Raw genomic sequence first — 20,562 nt, 5'->3', positions numbered from 1 at the left:
CTCTTACTCCTCTGCCTTTTGGCTAAATAAATACGGTCGACGTGAGTAGTAAATACTGGTCAAGTGATTGAATAGGGTTCCGGTCAATGAGTGGACAGTGAGATCCGATCGAGATTGAACAGTGATTGAGCATGAGTGAACAGTAATATCTGGTCAATGAGTGAACTTAACGTGAACAGTAATTAAACAGTAAGATCCTCTCGAGTTGGATATACCCTGGAGGTCATTAACGAATTGACAAGCTATCAGGGACGATTCCTCTAATGAGGAGGCGCTAATATTTGATTGGGGTTTTCTCAAACCCTACTTATCACAATGGAAATCTATTCATACTTAATAGGTTCTCCACTAACCTATTAGAGGCCGGTTAGTGGCCAAGTAAAACTTGGAACATTTGTTTTATTTCTACAAATTAAAGATTCAGGCTCGAGGACTTGATTATGTTGGAGATGCCTAACGCCCTATTTTGGTACCAATATCTCTTTATGAAAACATTTGCCCATGCAATCTTTGTTCATTTTAGAAATCATATGTACATCTATCTATGTGACCATACGTTGCTAGTTCACTGAATTGCATTCATTGATCATGTAAATGACATAATATCACGATAAACAAAGATATGATAATAATGATGTAAAATAAAATGACATATTATCATGATAAATAAAGATATGATAATAATGACGTAAACTATTGGGCGAAAATGATATGCAATAAAATGTTGAGTAAAGAGTATTACGCCAACATATTATTAAGCTCAAGGATAAGACCCCCACGAGCTTCGCTCGAAATTAAATTTGCGAGTGCATCCAAATTAAATGATGCTGCTCTCCTGTAGGATGAACGACTTTTCGATCATCGCATTGCAGCCCTTTTCCACAAGAGTGCAGACTTTCTACAGTGGAGATAACACATTATTTCAGTTAAACCTTCCATCTTAATATTCCTCTTACCTGATTAATATATAGTTCAGCCGTTCTTTGCTTTTGTGGTTCGTTTCATTTTCTTTCAGGATAATTACGCGCTGAAGGGGGGAAAAAGCTGCTCGGAAAGAACGTGTCCACTGGGATGAAGAGAAACAAGACTCGGAAGGCGAAGGAAGATATGGAAGACAGGTGAAGCCACAAGAATGCTATGATAAGGCAGATGTGATGTTCCTATTGGCAGCTCAGTTTTGTCTCCAGCCATGCTTGTGCATTTTTTAATGCTGGAAGCTTGATTAGTCAAGATGTTGGCGTACATAGCACGAGTTTCTGACTTCGTGTCTATCCTAGTGCGTGTATTAAGGGGATGGATGGTGGATCCATCTAGATGCCTTTCCAGATTTTGACTTGAAGTCAAGCAAAGCCCGCAAATTTCTGAAGTCTTCCACTTTGGAAAATAAACCGAAGACTGATGATCAAGCGCGATTCCTTAGCTGGTCATTGTCATGACTCACAATAGCTTAATCAGTCAAAATCATTTCATAGTTGACCGATGAACCTGCTCATCAGTTAGAGACAACATCGTGAGGCATGTATGTATCTATTAATAACTAGATTTATTTCAACCTGAATAGTAACTTTTAAAAGGAAAATTAACTTTCGGCCTATTAATAATTGATAATTTCTCCACATCATTAATAAATTTCATGTGAAAATTAGGTAAGTCATAATACTCAAGTGGTGAACTCAAAGTGTCGTTCTGGCAAAACAGAATTATACCAAGTCTTTTAACAACATGACTTTTCACCATGGAAAGTAGGTTTGCGTATAACAATGACTACTGATTTTATGAAGAAAAGTAACTTTACTTTTAAACTATTATATTTAGTAATTTTCCTGCGCTAGTGGTCACTTTTTAGTTAGCGAAGTAAGTCTGAGCATATTGGCAACTAGTAATTTTTTAATGTAGTTAGTAATTTCTATTCTTGAAAGTTGCTTATCCATATGATCAACGAATCCCCATATAAAAAGAGTAACTGTCAGTATATCTATATTAAGTTTTAGCCTATGTGATTAGGTGATTTGGCAACTTTACTTAAATGCGGAAATAAAAGTACAAGCAGTAGTAAACATCACAAATAACAGTGCTGAAGAATTTGCACTTACACCCGAAGAAAAAAATCCAATACACACAGGTTACATGATTTTACTAAAGCATTCTCGACTAATTCCTGCTACACACATCAAACCCGGATAGGTGTCCTCAAATTACCACATGCTAGAATGCCGAATCCGAGCGCCATACATCCTTATTAACCCACCGGGACAACATTATTGCCTACACCTGACTGAACATAGCTTTAGGGGCCAGAGCTCACTTCCTGGCATTGGATTATTTCGAATCAAAGCAACGCCGAGCCATTCCTAGTCAATCTGCAGAAACCAAGATTTCCTTCAATTAAGATTTTGAATAGCTAATTGGTTGCAATTCATCTTAAAGAGCATCATACTAATGAAACGAAAAAAAGAAGAAGAAGCAAGGCAATTTATTTTGGATTCATTTTAAAATACTATGGCAGGAAAATAGAGTTTTAAGTAAACAAACAGAACTATTTTGCTGCCATAGGCCTTGTGCCAGTTTAAATACGTATAGCTACAGAAGGGGAATAATGATCAACTATCATCTTAAGGAAAAATGAATGATTGGTTCTTTGTTATAGATTTTATCTGTCCACTTCCGTTTGCGTATTCAACACTAAATGTATAACAGCTAAATATAAGCTATTAGTGGAGCACCTTATCCATGTAAACCCAAGGCAAAGAGTTTCTCTCTAATTTGATGTAGCTTATTTGTAACTCCGCTGATGCTCATCCGTCTTCCCGGCACTTCATAGGAACAAGCAACTCCGATATTATACACCATAAGCAAACACTCTTGAAATATGCCATCGCTTTTGGAAAGCCAATGCGGAGGAGTATATGGGCCTAAATGGCTCTCTCTTTCTTCACGTAGGATGTTGTCCGTAATTTCAAGCACTTGTTTAGGCAAAGCATTTGCGACATAACTATGAAGAGTCAAATTATCTCTAAAGGTGTCGTCGGTGGGACTCAACCCTGTGAACATCTCCAATAAGAGAATGCCATAACTATACACATCACCTTCTCTTGAAACCTCGCATCCCATTGCATATTCTGCCACACATTTAGATCATTTGCAATATAAATTGGAGTGCAAATCATCATATCAGAATCAATTGTGCATAAGACCATAAGAGCAATCATAGCTACCAAACTTCACACAAGAAGACACATCAACAACTTTTACGTTAACAAAATTTCTTGGTTTTAGGGAGAGAGAGAAAGAGAGTACCCGGCGGAGCATAACCAATTGTCCCTCTTAGACCCATTGAGCTCATTTGATTGGCTACAGAATCAAGGGATGATCCAACAAGGAATTTTGCTAACCCAAAGTCACCAACATGTGCGACCATCTCAACATCTAAGAGGATATTACTTGGCTTCAAATCACAATGAACAATGGGGGTATGACACTGGTGATGAAGATAATCCAGTGCAGAAGCAACATCGATAGCAATACTTATCCTCTGAACAAAATTCAACCTTTTCGGAAGCTCATTCCCATGAGATGATGATGCGTTTGGGTGTAGCCACCGTTCCAGGCTTCCGTTATCCATGAATTCATAAACCAAGGCCTTAAAATCACTTCCTTGGTAATCACTACTCGAGCAAACTGTCAGTATTTTCAAAAGATTTCGATGTTTTATGTTTTTTAATGCATCACACTCAGCTATGAAGCTCTTCAACGCACCATGATGGGCTAAATGAAGCACCTTCACTGCAATAGCTATTTGATTTTCCTCAAGTATCCCCTTGTAAATAGAACCAAAGCTTCCAACACCGACCAAATTCATTGGAGAAAAATTATCGGTAGCTTTTAAGAGTGTTCCATAAGATACGTTTCGACGAGAATCATCCATCGAACTTGAAACTTGTTCTGTTACTTTCTTCTTCAACCAACAAAGATATATAAAAGCTAGAATAAGTGCTAGCCCAAGAACTCCGGATATAACAAAAGTGGACAATATCACCATATGGATCTTTCCACTCTCGAAGCTTTTGGAGATGCATGTGGGGAGGCGAAATTCTGGCAATCCGCCGCAGAGCTCATTGTTCCCAATAATAGAAGTACCTGTAGCATTCTTAAAGACTCCTTCACGTGGTAACATGCCTTCAAACTTATTGTGCGATAGATTTAGAAGTTTCAAGGAATGAAATATAGCTAGGAATGCTGGAATCTGGCCTGATAAATTGTTTTGTGAAAGATCTAGGTCTTCAATACCTCCTAACCATCTGAATGATTGAGGAATGGACCCATGGAAGAAGTTGCCCCCCATCCTTAGCGATGTCAATGCAATGCAATCACCTAAACTACTTGGGATTTCACCTACCAACAAATTGTTCGAGATGTCAAACGCAGTCAAAGCTGTCAAGTTACCAACTTCTATGGGTAGAACCCCACTTAGATGGTTACAAGATAGGTTCAGAATAATCGCTAACGATGAGAGACCGATAAGTTGTGGGGGAATGGCACCACTAAGATTGTTCTCGGACAGGTCGAGCTGATCAAGAGATCGGCAGTTTGATAGATGTGAAGGAATTTGCCCATGAAAATTGTTCCCTTCAAGATACAACTCAAGCAACTTGGTTAGATTTCCCAAAAAAGATGGGATAGTCCCTCCCAAGTTGTTTTGATTTAAGATCAGTACAGCTAAATTTTGTAGATTCCTCAAATTTGAGGGGATAGCCCCAGAAAGTGAGTTGGCACCTAGATGCAACACTTCCAAATTGGAAAAATTCCCGATTTCTTCGGGAATTTCACCAATTATTTCATTGATGCTTGCAGAAAATCTTGTAAGAGTGGTAGATAAACTACCCATGCATTTAGGGAACACCCCACCAAACTTGTTGTTGCCAATACCCACTTTCTGTAATTTGCTGCTATTAATTACCGAGCAAAGGAAGCTCAAGTCTTCAGGTTTTCCACTTCCAAGCTGATTAGTAAAGACCTCAAGCCAACTAAGCTTATACAAATTTTCCAAAGAAGGTACTTTCCCAGAAAATACGTTACCGCAAGTTGAAGCTTATCTAGCTTTGTGCAATTTGATATCGACGGAGGAATTGGCCCCGCAAGTTGGTTCCTAGCAACGCTAAAAATTCAAGATCTAATAGTTTGAGGCCTATGCCTACATAAAGAGTCCCTTGTATCTGATTGTTTCCAACATCAAAGAGATTTAGCGAAGAGAGATTGAATAATGAAGATGGAATTGTACCCGAGAATCTATTTTCTCCAAAGCCGAAGGCTCGCAAGTTTGTCAGGTGGCCTAGAACTTGGGGAATGCTCCCGCCCAAGTTGTTTAGGGTTAAAGAAAGGAACTCTAGTGAAGATAAGTTCCCAATGGAGGAAGGCACAGTACCAATGAGATTATTTCCATGCAAAGAAAACGATTGTAGCTTTGATAATGAACCGATTTCTGAAGGAATTTCTCCACTTAGTCTGTTCATTTGAAGGATGAGTTGAACAAGGTTAGAGCAAGCTGATACGTTTTTGGGAATATCACCAACCAATGAATTATTGTGTAGTTGTAAGAATCGAAGGTGGCGCAACTGACCAACTTGCGAAGGGATTTCATGATGGAGACTATTGTTTTGGAGCCAAATTTCCCTAAGGTGGCTGAGATTCCCAATATGAGGAGAGATTGATCCAGAAAGCCCTTGTGATGACAAGTTCAACACCGTTACCCTCTGGTGTCTCCGGCCGCATGTAACACCATACCACTGGCAAAACACAATGCTATTGTTCCATGAGTTGAGCACACTGAAAGGATCTCCGATTATGCCAGCCTTAAATGCGAGCAACGCGAGTCTGTCTGTCTCATTAGTGTGGGAGGAGACTTGGTTAAAGCACAATGCAAGAGCAATACAAAGAAGCAAGTGGCATGATGGGAGCTCTACAAAACAAATGCTTAAGAGTTTCATGACTCAAAGCCCAAGGGAAGCGAGTAGATATGAAAGCAAGTCAAGAAGAAACAAGAGGTAGGAATAGTGCTAATGGAAACTTTGAAGAGATTTATAAGAAGGTGTCGATTTTTCAGGACATATTTATAAGAAGAACAGTGAGCAGTGCATTCGTTGGTTCTTCCTCTCTTCTCCCATCCACTCCTCTAACGGATGTCACATCACAATTGTATCTACCTTGGACCATCCATGAAATTATAAGGCAATCGTTACACCGTTGGACGGTACAATTTGACATTTTTCATCAACTAAGCACGCTAAAAACCTGGAGAGCTAAGAAATCCCCATAATGACTTTTATGAATGAGATTTCTCTTACATTAATTCGTTTCGCGAAAAATATTTGAAATTATTTTTTAGAAAAATGATAATATTTTCAGACATTCAACTAAAACTTGAAAGTAAGTTAGAAAATATTTTCAGTCATTTGATATGGAATATTTAGTTTGATTTTCCTCCATACACTTCTTTTAAAGAAAAATCAAAACTTTAATTAGTTTTCCTTTCCCTTTTCTCCTTCTTCTTCGGTCGGTCACCAGTCACGGCGACAATTGGCAACCTGCCACGGGCGAGCTCGAGCTTGAGGCTTGCGTTCACCAATTTGGCAAGCGGCGAGCTTGCCATTGACCAATCGTTGACTGTCACCATGGCCATGCGACTAGCCAAGAAAGAAGAAAGGAAAAAGAAAAAGAATTAAAAATTGAATTTTTAGAAAAGAAAAAAGATGAAAGAGGGGGCTAGTAGGGATGTGCGAAAGTGTGAGATAAGAGAGAATGAGTGAGAAAAATATTTTTCGCTTTCCAAAAGACTTTTTTCGTTGATGAAAAATGTTTTCCCTGACTAGTTCATTTTCCGTGAAATGAATGCCGGAAAATCCGGAAAACATTTTTCTAAATGTTGTTATCCGCAAAATGAACGGACTTTGACAAAGCCAAATGGAACATTACGTGAAACGATCGCCGGATAATCCGGAAAACATTTTTCTGAACGTTATTTTCCACAAAATGAACGGAAAATCTGGAAAACATTTTTCTGGATGTTGTTTTCCGCGAAATGAACGGACTACATAACCATTGACATTTGTGGGATTTTGGTGAAATGAATATTGAAAAATCTGAAAACGTTTTTCTGAATGTTGTTTTTCACGAAATGAACGGACTTAGAGCCAAATGGAATATAACCATTGAAACTTGTGGGATTTGCGTGATAGCTGTGATTGACCCCGGTCTACAAGAATCATTGGATATGTCAGCATCAGCTATTAGACTGACTTGGAGCAATTTGAGCATGCGAATCCAAGTTACCCACTTCATTGGCGACACGTTTACCTCAATCAGTGCAGCGCCCCACCCACACTTCCCTCTAGTACTTCATGAATAAAGTGGAGACTCCAATTGTGACGACTTTGATACACCCAAAGTTAACACTCGATCATGACATGTAAAATTAGACTCTGAATTGCGGTTGAGTCGTGCAAAAAATTTAACCCTCAGTTGAGATATCGTTTTGCAAATGAAATTCTCTGCTCCATTGACATCGCAAAAAAGAAAGAAAAGAGGAACGTGAGAACAAGATGTTGGGAAATAATCAATTGAGAGGAATGAAATCAGACTTTGAGATGTGAAAAGATACCATCTTTAAGGAATTATTTACCTCACACGATTGCTAATGGTTGTTGGCAAAAAGTCTTTAGGTACAACAAAATCTCGAATGAGAGTACCAAATTGCAATTTTGATATTTCTCCGGAAACTCTCAAAAGGGTAACAATTGAAAATCAATGTATTTTATTTTTAAAAAGAGACGGAAAAGTTGAGAGAGATAGTTGTTGAACCAAAAATGTTGATAATAAATAGTGAAATCCTTTTGTGAACAAACATACTATTTCAAAATGAGACGAGTATTCATTTTTTTAACTGAAAATTCGAAATTAAAAAATAATAAAAAAATAAAAATAATCTTCAATTTAACAGATACACACTCATATCTTTTCATCAATTGAATAGACAAAAAGTAATTGTGACACAATCATATCTTTTCGGTATGAGACTGAACACCTCTTAGTTTGTAACCGCTACTCATATCTTTTGATTCAAGAAAACACGTCACAACACGAGAGGCAGAGGCAAAACCCTTGCATTGAAAAGTTGTGAATTCTTTTGGTACAATCTCTACTACCAATCCAAAGTACCTCACATAGAAAAAACTTGCAAGAACTGCAAAAAATTAGGCGTTAAATGTGGTTTTATCTAAGCTTCGCTAGCATACATTAAAAAGAGCCTTAAGGATGGCGAAGGGGTAGGAATGAACCGAATCCTATATCACCTCAAGACAGTGAGGTAATATGCTATATAAAGAGTAGCAACAATCTTAACTACCAACGAGGTCTTTTCTGGAACAAAACAATGAGGGCATGGGGCAGGTGAATCTTGCAGTCCAAAGCAGATAATATCGTTGGTAAGTGGAGCCAGAGATCGGCCCTTACAACGAGCAACACTGAAGCACCTTGAACAACATGTAGAAGCTCTTCTAATTGCAATGGTATTGTTAGGGAAATTGTTGATGCTTTCAATTGCTGGAGTATATCATTCCTTCTTGATGCTCCCGGCTGTACTTTGGTCCTCCGACAAAACTCTAAAACTTGGAACCGTTTCACGATGATGCACGTTCATCTCTAAGCTTTTGAAACAAACATACATAGACTTATATTAGTTGACACCCTAAATTGACCAATTATAATCAACAATGATAGGCTTAGTTAATAATAGTAGAGTCTGGTGAACAGCATAAGTCATAGACATCGATATCGACATAACTGATGACTAGCAATGTTTTTGGGCTCAAGTGTGACTAATTGATTTGACTTCATTTACAATGACACTTTGTGCTGAAACAGCACATGGTAAACATAACAACAAAATGACTACAAGAATAAATGAGGGTCATCTCCTTCTCATCTGATGGGAGAAGACGAGGCTTTGAAAGAATCTCTAATAGAACATTACATCTGGAAGCCGACTTAAACCGCGACTTAGACAAACATCAAAATGGATCTTGAGCAGGAGAGGCTATGTTTTGGTAGGTAAACGCACGCCGTCTGGTGTGCCAAGTTGTGGTAAAGACCAAAGAGTGTTACAATCCGTATTCCATGAACTTCTAATGCCCGTAAAGTTCAATGCACAGCTTCAATGTGGAAACCTTCAAATCAAGTCCTAAAACTTAATGGTATTTTCTATTTATTATGTTAGACGGAGTCAGTGCAATGACATAAAAAAATGATGGAAATCCCACTAAAGTCAGAGCCAAAAAATAAAATAAAAATGAAACTAGGCAAGCCCGTATCCCATTTTCCAACTTTGCAATGAAAGAGGGAGAGACCAAAATGTGATCTTTCTCTTAATAGTAGAGATACAGATAGCAAAGGAAGTTGTCTTGGGCCTATTTTTTGAGGCTATAAAACGAACGGTCTTGCTGTTTATAGATAATATTAGATATGGCCCGTATTATTTTATTTTTTTTTGAGTTCGTTATCTCTATTCTTTTTATTAAATTAGCCACTTGGATACATTTATTTTTATTTTCACTTATGAACGACAAAATCATTGAACTTGGTTTTAGTTTGTTTGAATGTTTTATGATTCAAAGCAATGCTTTGTTACGTTTTGTAGTACATATTTATATAAGATCATTTCAACTAAACGACTTTTGTCATTTTTAACTGCTGGTTAGACTCTTCTTATTCTTTTTCTTTTTTTTTTTCATTTTATTGCTCAATAAGCTGCGAATCAAAATTCAGGGGGAATTACAAAACTCGTCCTCGTACTATTACTCGAATTCACTTTTGGTCCCTGCATTATGTTTCTGACAAATTCAATCCTCCAACTTATCTCGGCGACAATTCTTCAACTTTCAGTCCAAATATGGACGGGTATGTTGAGTAAGCAACGGTGAATTGATACTTGATACCTACATTTACAAGTTTCTAACAGAAAGGTTGCACTTTCGGTCCTCATACTTTTAATAATGTTCCGTTTTAGTCCTTTTGTACGCTACTTTAGTTACAAAATTACTCCTTAAATTATCTTTCAATAGAAGTTTAATTTTATTCACCGCATTTCTAAAATATCTAGAAGATGTCAATTTCAAAAACACTATATTAATTCCTGATTTCCACGTTTATAAGTGTGCATAATCTAATCGATAGCCCAATTAAGATACATATCATCAAATGCAATAATTAAACGTCTACATATTTATTACAGATCGAGATAGAAATATCTGAAACTGCTCCTAAAAAAAGAGATCAGTCTTTAATAATTTAACTACAGCTTTTAATTTGCTATTTTTTTCCCCTCGGAACATATCGAAATATATAATATGCCTCTTGACCATCAATCACATGGTCATCAAGTCTAGAGGACTCATACTGACCGGGCTCCCGTCGGCTCCAATCGCCCTGTTTCCATGATCAAAAGCGCTCTCCATCACTAGATAAAGCGTGTAGTACAACCACCTGCCAACCGTCGTGCAATCTTCTGATGACCAATATACTCGTACTCTCACGCTAATCACCTCTTGCTGATTGCTTAGCGATCATTGACCGTCAACCCTCTTGTAGAAGCCCTTGGATTGCACATGCACCAACATATATGTACAGCTCCTGTTCCTCTCCTGCCGCCATCTTCTGCATTCATCTGCACTTATTAGGAGGAGGAAAAGAGAGGAGATGAGAAGACATCGATTCTGTTTTCCTAACGGAAGCGCCGCCATGCATCCTGAAAAAACTAAAAAGCAATAAAGACCGATGCAACTGTGGAGACGGCAAAAAGCAAGACAAGAGTGTGCGGGGAAATAGAGGACACGGTACAAGGTATCTTAAGGTATAGGGATATACCTATACGCCGAGGCTAACTTCTCCTCATAAGACCCGGGTCCGCAGGTTCATATTTTCTAACGTTGTTCACCACAGACTGAACTTTCTTCGAGAGCTGATCGTTGTGCTCCTCGACGATTTTCACAAATGCAGTTGGCTGCTGTTGATATGCTGCACACAACCTTTCTTGTTTCGCAGCTCGGTCGTTAATTCCTGGATCTTTTTGTCCTTTTCATCCTGTATTAACAAAAGGAAATGCAGAGGATGATAGTTCGATTAGTCATACACAAGCCATAGACGCTGCATCCCTCAAATTTATACTACAATCATTCAGAAAGTCTCCGCCAATTTAAACAAGCACACTAACCACCACCACTGCAGTTCGAAAGTCAGTTGAATTAAAATGAGTAAGACACAGGGACTTGGGGCGGAAATGTAATTGATCAGCTCATACAAAATGTGATTGGTCCTGAGTTGACCTTGGAACCAGACCGGACCCACAAATTGGTCCAATCCTCAACTTCAAGCTCAACAGAGTCGGTCCTCAATCCCAAAACTTGGAGAACAACAATGTGCGGGTTGGTCTCTGGGTTAGGTGGTGAATCGGCTCAACCCGGTCCATGCTTACTCCTATTCATTTCCATCCAGTCAAAAAGGTCTTTTTTTTCCTTAAAATTTCCCAAAATGGAGGAATGTAATTATCTGGATTAGAATATATAAAGGTCAAGGAAAAAGTCAAAAATTGAAAGTGGGGGATAGATCCAACATAAAAACACCTTGAGCTATAATATTAAGGGATGATCTAAGAAGGAATTTCACAAAATCCAAAGTCGTCACATGTGCAACCATCTTAGCATCTAAGAGGATATTGCTTTACTCTAAATTACAATTAACGAAGAGAATGCGGCATTGATGATGAAGATTATCCAATATGGAAGCAACGCCAATAGCAATATTTACCCACCCAATGGAATTTAACATATTCGAAATCTCATTCCCATGAGATAATTTGCATTTAGGTGTAGCCACTGTTCCAAGCTTCCATTGTTCATGAATTCATTAACTAAGCCCTTAAAATCATTTCCTTTGTAATTAATACTTCAACAATCAATATCTTCAATAGATTTCGATGTTTGATTCTTTAACACCTCATACTCGACCACAAATCTCTTTAGAGCACCATGATGGACTAAATGAAGCACCTTTACGGCAATGGTAGCTCCATTGTCCTTGAGTATCCCTTGTAAATAGAACCAAAGCTTCCAATACCAATTAAACTCAAGGAAGAAAAATCATTAGCAACTTTTAGGAGTGTTTGTTGACACTTACATTTTCACTCGGAGACTTTCCATGTATTCGTACGACTTCACAATTACAGAATCCCACTCCTCTGCCTTTTGGCTAAATAAATACGGTCGACGTGAACAAAAAATACCGATCAAGTGCTTGAATAGTGTTTCGGTCAATGAGTGGACAGTGAGATCCAGTCAAGATTGAACAGTGATTGAGCGCGAGTGAACAGTAAGATCCTGTCAATGAGTGAACATAACGCGAACAGTAAGTAAACAGTAAGATCCTCTCGAAATGGATATACCTAGAGGTGGATAACGAATTGACAAGCCACCTAGTAAGATTCCTCTCATGAGGAGGCGCTAAAATTTGATTGGGTTCTCCCAAACCCTACTAATCACAATGGAAATCTATTCATACTTAATGAGTCCTCCACTAATCTATTAGAGGCCGGTTAGTGGCTGAGTAAAACTTAGAACATTTGTTTTATTTCTACAAATTAAAGCTTCGGGCTTGAGGACTTGAATATGTTGGAGATGCCTACGCCCAATTTTGGTACCGATATCTCTTTACGAAAATGTTGGCCCATGCAATCTTGCTCATTTTAGAAATCATATGGACATCTATCTACGTGACCATACATTGCCAGTTCACTGAATTGCACTCATGGATTATGTAAACGACATAATATCGGGGTAAATAAAGATATGATAACAATGACGTAAAATAAAGGGCAAAAATAATATCCGATACAATGTCGGGTAAAGAGTATTACACCGACATGTTATTAAGCTCCAGGATAAGACCCCAATGAGCTTCGCTGGAAATTACATTTGCAAGTGCATCCAAATTAAATGATGCTGCTCTCCTGAATGATGAACGACTTTTTGATCACCGCATTGCGGCCCTTTTCCACAAGAGTGCAGGCTTTCTACCACGGAGATAACACCTTATTTCAGTTAAACCTTCTGTTTAGCCATCTTAATGTTCCTCTTACCTGATTAATATATAGTTAAGCCAATCTTTGCTTTTGTGGTTCGTTTCATTTCTTTCAGGATAATTGCGCGCTGAAGGTGGAAAGAAGCTGCTCCGAAAGAACGTGTCCACCGGGATGAAGAGAAATAAGATTCGAAAGGCGAAAGAAGATATGGAAGACGTGAAACCACAAGAATGCTATGATAAGGCAGATGTGATGATCCTATTGGCAGCTCAGTTTTGTCTCCATCCATGCTTGTGCATTTTTGAATGCTGGAAGCTTGATTAGTCAAGATTTTGGTGTATATAGCGCGAGTTTCTTTTTGACTCTGTCTATCCTAGTGCGTGTATTGAGGGGATGGATGGATGGTGGATCCATCTAGATGCCTTTCCAGATTTTGACTTGAAGTCATGCAAAGCCCGCACATTTCTGAAGTCTTCCACTTTGGAAAATAAACCGAGAACTGATGATCAAGCGCGATTCCTTAGCGGGTCATTGCCATGACTCACGATAGCTTAATCAGTCAAAATCATTTCCTAGTTGACCGATGAACCTGCTCATCAGTTAGAGACATCAGTTAGAGACATCATCGTGAGGCATGTATATATCTATTAATAACTAGATTTATTTCAACCTGAATAGTAACTTTTTAAGAGGAAAACTAACTTTCGGCCTATTAATAATTGATAATTTCTCCACATCATTGATAACTTTCACGTGAAAATTAGGTAAGTCATAATACTCAAGCGGTGAACTCAAAGTGTTGTTTTGGCAAAACGGAATTATACTAAGTCTCCCAACAACATAACTTTTCACCATGGAAAGTAGGTTTGCGTATAACAATTTCTTCTGATTTTGACATGAAGAAAAGTAACTTTATTTTTAAACTATTATATTTTGTAATTCCTCTGCACTAATGGTCACTTTTATTTGGCGAATTAAGTCTCTGCATATTGGTGACTAGTAATTTCTCGATATAGTTAGGTATTTCTATTCTTGAAAGTTGCTTATCCATGTTATTCACGAATCCCCATATAAAAAGAGTAACCATCAATATATCTGTATTAAGTTTTATGCCGACGTGATTAGGTGATTTGGCAACTTTACTTAAATGCGGAAATAAAAGTACTAGCAGTAGTAAACATCAGAAATGACAGTGCTGAAGAATTTGCACTTACACCCGAAGGAAAATCCAATACACACAAGTTACATGATTTTACTAAAGCATTCTCGAGTGATTCCTGCTACACACATCAAACGCGGATAGGTGTCCTCGAATTACCACATGCTAGATTGCTGAATCCAAAAGCTATACATCCTTATTCACCCACCGGGGCAACATTGATGCCTTTACCTGACTGAACATAGCTTTAGGACAGAGATCAATTCCTGGCATTGGATTATTTCGAATCAAAGCAACGCCGAGCCATTCCTAGTCAATCTGCAGAAACCAAGCTTTCCTTCAATTAAGATTTCGAATAGCTAATTGGTTGCAATTCATCTTAAAGAGCATCATACAAATGAAACGAAAAAAAGAAGAAGAAGCAAGGCAATTTAATATTGATTCATTTGAAAATACTGTGGCAGCAAAATAGAGTTTTAAGTAAACCAACGGAACTCAAGAATGCGTGCGCACCATAGGCCTTTTGCCAGTTTAAATGTGTATAGCTACAGAAGGGGAATAATGATCAACTATCATCTCAAGGTAAAAAGAATGATTGGTTCTTTGTTATAGATTTTACCTGTCGACTTCCATTTGCGTATTCAACACTAAATGTATAATGGCTAAATATAAGCTGTTAGTGGTGCACCTTGTTCATGTAAACCCAAGGCAAAGAGTTTCTCCCTAATTTGATGTAGCTTATTTGCAACTCCACTTATGCTCATCCGTCTTCCAGGCACTTCGTAGGAACAAGCAACTCCGATATTATACACCATAAGCAAACACTCTTGAATTATGTCATCACTTTTGGAAAGCCAATGTGGAGGATTATATGGGCCTAAATGGCTCTCCCTTTCTTGAAGTAGGATGCTGTCCGTAATTTCGAGCACTTTTTCAGGTAAAGCTTTTGTGACAAAACTATGAAGAGTCAAATCATCTCTAAAGGTGTCGTCGGTGGGACTCAACCCTGTGAACATCTCCAATAAGAGAATGCCGTAACTATACACATCACCTTCTCTTGAAACTTCGCATCCCCTTGCATATTCTGCCACACATTTAGATCATATTGCAATTCAAATTGGAGTGCACATCATCAAATCAAAATCAATTGTGCATAAGATTATAAGAGTAATCATTAGCAACCAAACTTCACACAAGAAGACACATCAACAACTTTTAGGTTAATAAAATTTCTTGGTTTTAGAGAGAGAGAGAGAGAGTATACCTAGTGGAACATAGCCAATTGTCCCTCTTAAACCCACTGAGCTCATTTGATTGGCTACAGAATCAAGAGATGATCCAACAAGGAATTTTGCTAACCCAAAGTCGCCAACATGTGCGACCATCTCAGCATCTAGAAGGATATTGCTTGGCTTCAGATCACAATGAACAATGGGGATATGGCACTGTTGATGAAGATAATCCAGTACAAAAGCAACATCAATAACAATATTTATCCTTTGAATAAAATTCAACCTTTTCGGAAGCTCATTCCCATTTGATGGTGATATGTTGGGGTGTAGCCACCTTTCCAGGCTCCCATTATCCATGAATTCATAAACCAAGGCCTTAAAATCACTTCCTTGGTAATCACTACTTGAGCAAACTGTCAATATCTTCAAAAGATTTCGATGTTTTATGTTTTTTGATGCATCGCACTCGACTATGAAGCTCTTTAGAGCACCATGATGGGCTAAATGAATCACCTTCACCGCAATAGCAGTTTGATTTTCCTCAAGTATCCCCTTGTAAACAGAACCAAAGCTTCCAACACCAATCAAATTTGTTGGCGAAAAACCATCGGTGGCTTTTAAAAGTGTTCCATAAGATATGTTCGGATGTAAATCATCCGTTGAACTTGAAATTTGTTCCTTTACTTTCTTCTTCAACCAACAAAGATATATAAAAGCTAGAATTAGAGCTAGCCCAAGAACTCCGGATATGACAGAAGTGAACAATATCACCATATGGATCTTTCTACTCTCGAAGCTTTTGGAGATGCATATGGGGAGGTGAAATTCTAGCAATCCACCGCAAAGCTCATTGTTCCCAATAACAGAAGTACCTGTAGCATTCTTAAAGACTCCTTCACATGGTAGCATGCCTTCAAACTTATTATACGATAAATTCAGAAGTTTCAAGGAATGAAATATAGTTAGGAATGCCGGAATTTGGCCCGATAAATTGTTTCACGAAAGATCTAGTTCTTCAATACCTCCTAACCATCTGAATGATTGAGGAATGGACCCATGGAAGAAGTTGCCCCCCATCCTTAGCAATGTCAATGCAATGCAATCACCTAAGCTACTTGGGATTTCACCTACCAACAAATTGTTTGAGATATCCAACGCGGTCAAAGCTTTCAAGTTGCCAACTTCTGTGGGTAGAACCCCGCTCGGATGGTTACAAGATAGGTTCAGAATGATCGCTAATGATGAGAGACCAATAAGTTGTGGGGGCATGGCACCACTAAGATTGTTATTAGATAGATCGAGTAGTTGAAGAGACCGGCAGTTTGATAGATGTGAAGGAATTTGCCCATGAAATTTGTTCTCAAGAAGATCCAATTCAAACAACTTGGTCAGATTTCCCAAAAAAGATGGGATAGTCCCTCCCAGGTTGTTTTGACTTAAGTGCAGGCTAGCTAAATATAGTAGATTCCCCAAATATGAGGGAATGACACCTGAAAGCATGTTGCCACTCAAAGACAATAATTCCAAATTGGAAAAATTCCCGATTTCTTTGGGAATCTCACCAGATATTTCATTTAAGTTTGCAGAAAACATTGTAAAAGTGGTGGATAAACTACCCATGCATTCAGGGAACACCCCACCAAACTACTTGTCGTCAATACCCACCGCCCATAATTTGCTGCTGTTAATTAATGAGCAAAGGAAGCTCAAGTCTTCAGGTTTTCCACTTCCAAGCTGATTAGTATAGACCCCAAACCTACTAATCTTATACAAGTTTTCCAAAGAAGGTACTTTCCCAAAAAAGAAGTTACTTGAAAGTTGAAGCCTATCTAGCTTTGTGCAATTCGATATTGACGGAGGAATCGGCCCCGCAAACTGGTTCTTGCTAATGCTAAAAAATTCAAGATCTAAGAGTTTGAGGCCTATGCCACGGATCAAGAGTCCCCAGTATCTGATTGTGTCCAACATCAAACTCAATTAGCGAAGAGAGATTGAAGAACGGAGATGGAATGGTACCCGAGAATCTGTTTCCTCCAAAGCCGATGACTTGCAAGTTTGTCAATTGGCCTAGAACTTGGGGAATGCTCCTGTCCAAGTTGTTCAGGGTTAAAGAAAGGAACTCCAATGAAGATAAGTTCCCAGTGGAGGAAGGCACAATACCAATGAGATTATTTCTATGCAAAGAAAAAAATTGTAGCTTTGATAATGAACCGATTTCTGAAGGAATTCCTCCACTTAGTTGGTTCATTTCAAGGATGAGTACAACAAGGTTAGAGCAAGCTAATAAGTTTTTGGGAATTTCACCGATCAATGAATTACTATCTAGTCGTAAGGATCGAAGGTGGCGCAACTGGCCAATTTGCGAAGGGATTTCATGATAAAGACTATTGTTTTGGAGCCTAATTTTCCTTAGGAAGCTGAGATTCCCGATATGAGGAGAGATTGATCCAAAAAGCCCTAGTGATGGCAAGTTCAAGACCGTCACCCTTTGGTGTCTCCAGCCGCACGTAACGCCATACCACTGGCAAAACCCATTGCTATTGTTCCAAGAGTTGAGCACGCTGAAAGGAAATCCGATTATGCCGGCCTTAAATTTGAGTAGCGCAAGTCTATCTGTTTCATTGGTGTTGGAGGAGACTTGGTTAAAGCATAGGACAAGAGCAATACAAAGAAGCAAGTGGCAAGATGGGAACTCCACAAAACAAATGCTTAAGAGTTTCATGACTCTAAAGCCCAAGGAAGTGGGTAGATATGAAAGCAAGGCAAGGAGAAACACGAGGAAGGAACAGTGCTAATGGAGACTTTGAAGAGATTTATAAGGTGATATCGATTTTCCAGGACATATTTATAGGAAGAACAGTAAGCGGTCATTGTGCAGCTACTCTGCTAATGGATGTCACAATTGTATCTACATTGGACCATCCACGAAATTATAGGCGATCATTACGCCGTTGGACGGTACGATTTGCCTTTTTCATCAACTAAGCACGCTGCGAACCCGGAGAGCTAAGAAATCCTCATCATGACTTTAATGAGCGAGAGAGATTTCTCTTACATTAATTCGTTTTGCAGAAAATGTCAGAAAGTTATTTTCCAGAAATATGATAATATTTTTTGATGTTTGGGTAAAATCCAAAAATATATTAAGAAATATTTTTACCGTTTGATATGAAATATTTAATTTGATTTTCCTCCATGCAGCCTACCACAGGCGATTTTGAGTTTGAGGCTTGCACTCGTCGATTTGGCAAGCGGTGAGCTCACTAGTGGTCGGTCACCTGGTCTTGGCCATGGCCATGTGACTGGCGAGAGAAAGAAGGGAAAAAAAAAGGAATAAACAAAAAAAAGAAAAAATAAATAAATAAAAATTAAATTTTTAAAAAAGAAAAAAAAAAAAAAACGATAGAATAGGGAGCTAGTAGGGCTATGCGAGAGTGTGAGATAAGAGAGAGTGAATGAGAAAAACGTTTTCTGATTTCCATAAGACTTTCCGTTGATGGAAAATATTTTTCAAGACTAATTCATTTTCCGTAAAACGAACGTCGGAAAATCCGAATTTTTTTTTTTTCCTGAATATTGTTTTATGTGAAATGAGCAGACTATGACAGAGCCAAATGGAACATAACCATTGACGTGTGGGATTAAAGTGAAACGAACGTTGAAAAATCTGGAAAGCATTTTCCTAAATGTTGTTTTCCGTGAAATGAATGAACTCTGACAAAGCCAAATGGAACATAGCCATTGACATTTGTGGGATTTATGTGAAACGAACACCGAAAAATTTGAAAAGCATTTTCTTGAACATTATCTTCTCTGAAATGAACAGACTTTGAAAGAGCCAAATTAACATAATCATTGACATTTGTGGGATTTGCGTGAAACTCACGGGACTGATAGCTGAGATCGACCCTAGTCTACACTAATCATGATTGGATATATCAGCATCAGCTATGAGACTAATTTGGAGCAATTTGAGCGTGCGAGTCCAAGTTACCGACTTCATTGGCGGAACGTTTACTTCAATTAGGGCAGCGCCCGCCCACACTCTACTCTAGTACTTCATGAATAGAGTGGAGGCTCCAACTATGATGACTTTGATACTCATAAAGTTAACACTCGATAATGAAATGTAAAATTACACTCTGAATTGCAGTCAAGTCGTGCAAATAATTTAACCCTCGCTTGAGATATTGTTTTGCCAAAGAAAATCTCTGCTCCATTGATAGTGCACAAAAGAAAGAAAACAAGAATGGGAGAATAAGATGTTGGGAAATAATCTATTAGGAAGAATGAAATCAAACTTTGAGGCGTGGAAAGATACCGTCTTTAAGGAATTATTTACCTCACACGGTTGCTAATGGTTATTAGCAAAAATTCTCTAGGGTACAAAAAGTTTCAAGTGAAAATACCAAATTGCAATCGGTATTTCTCTAAAAACTCTCAAAAGGGAAACAATTAAAAATAAGAAAGAAACGAAAAAATTGCCGGTTAGTTATTGAACCAGAACCGTTTGTAATAATAAAGCGAAACCCTTTTGTGAACATATTGTTTCAAAATGACACAACTATTCCATTTTTTAACTGTAAATTCGTAATTAAAAAATTATATATAAAAAAAAAAATCTTCAATTGAACAAATACACACTCATATCTTTTCATCAATTGAACAGATAAAAAATAGCAGTCACACACTCATATCTTTTCGATATGAGACATGACATCTCTTAGTTTGAACTGATACTCATACTTTTCGATACAAGATAAGACACCTTTTTGGTCGTAACTACTTCTCATATCTTTTTTATACGAGAAAGGCACTTACCAACACAAGAGGCAGAGGCATATCCCTTGCATTGGGAAGTGGTTCGCTGTGATGAATTTTTTTGGTACAATATCTACTATTGATCCAAATTACCTCTCATATATGTATATAACTAGCAAGAAGTGCAGAAAATTAGGCGATAAATCTAGTTTTATCTAAGCTTCCCTAGCATACAGTAAAAAGAACCACTACTAGTCGATCGATGCATGAGACAACGAGCAACACCG

The 20,562-nt window shown here is 38.1% G+C and overlaps 2 protein-coding genes across 2 annotated transcripts; both read right to left on the bottom strand.

Annotated features, from left to right (window-relative positions):
• Positions 1 to 2,724: 2,724 nt before the first annotated feature.
• On the bottom strand, positions 2,725 to 10,505 carry LOC104451000 (putative receptor-like protein kinase At3g47110). The gene is made up of 3 exons (XM_039311039.1): positions 10,452 to 10,505; positions 3,298 to 4,999; positions 2,725 to 3,119 (listed from the first exon to the last, which is right to left on the bottom strand). Exons 1-3 carry the CDS (start codon positions 10,503 to 10,505, stop codon positions 2,725 to 2,727), a joined length of 2,151 nt encoding a protein of 716 aa, XP_039166973.1.
• Positions 10,506 to 14,801: 4,296 nt separating this feature from the next.
• Positions 14,802 to 16,423, bottom strand: LOC120292705 (probable LRR receptor-like serine/threonine-protein kinase At3g47570). The gene is made up of 2 exons (XM_039311034.1): positions 15,547 to 16,423; positions 14,802 to 15,366 (listed from the first exon to the last, which is right to left on the bottom strand). Exons 1-2 carry the CDS (start codon positions 16,421 to 16,423, stop codon positions 14,945 to 14,947), a joined length of 1,299 nt encoding a protein of 432 aa, XP_039166968.1. The 3' UTR covers positions 14,802 to 14,944.
• Positions 16,424 to 20,562: the final 4,139 nt, after the last annotated feature.

This window comes from Eucalyptus grandis, chromosome 1, assembly GCF_016545825.1.
Source record: "Eucalyptus grandis isolate ANBG69807.140 chromosome 1, ASM1654582v1, whole genome shotgun sequence".
Taxonomy (NCBI): Eukaryota; Viridiplantae; Streptophyta; class Magnoliopsida; order Myrtales; family Myrtaceae; genus Eucalyptus; species Eucalyptus grandis.
The sequence above is the reverse complement of the archived record's forward strand: the minus strand, read 5'-3'. Positions and strand labels throughout refer to the sequence as shown.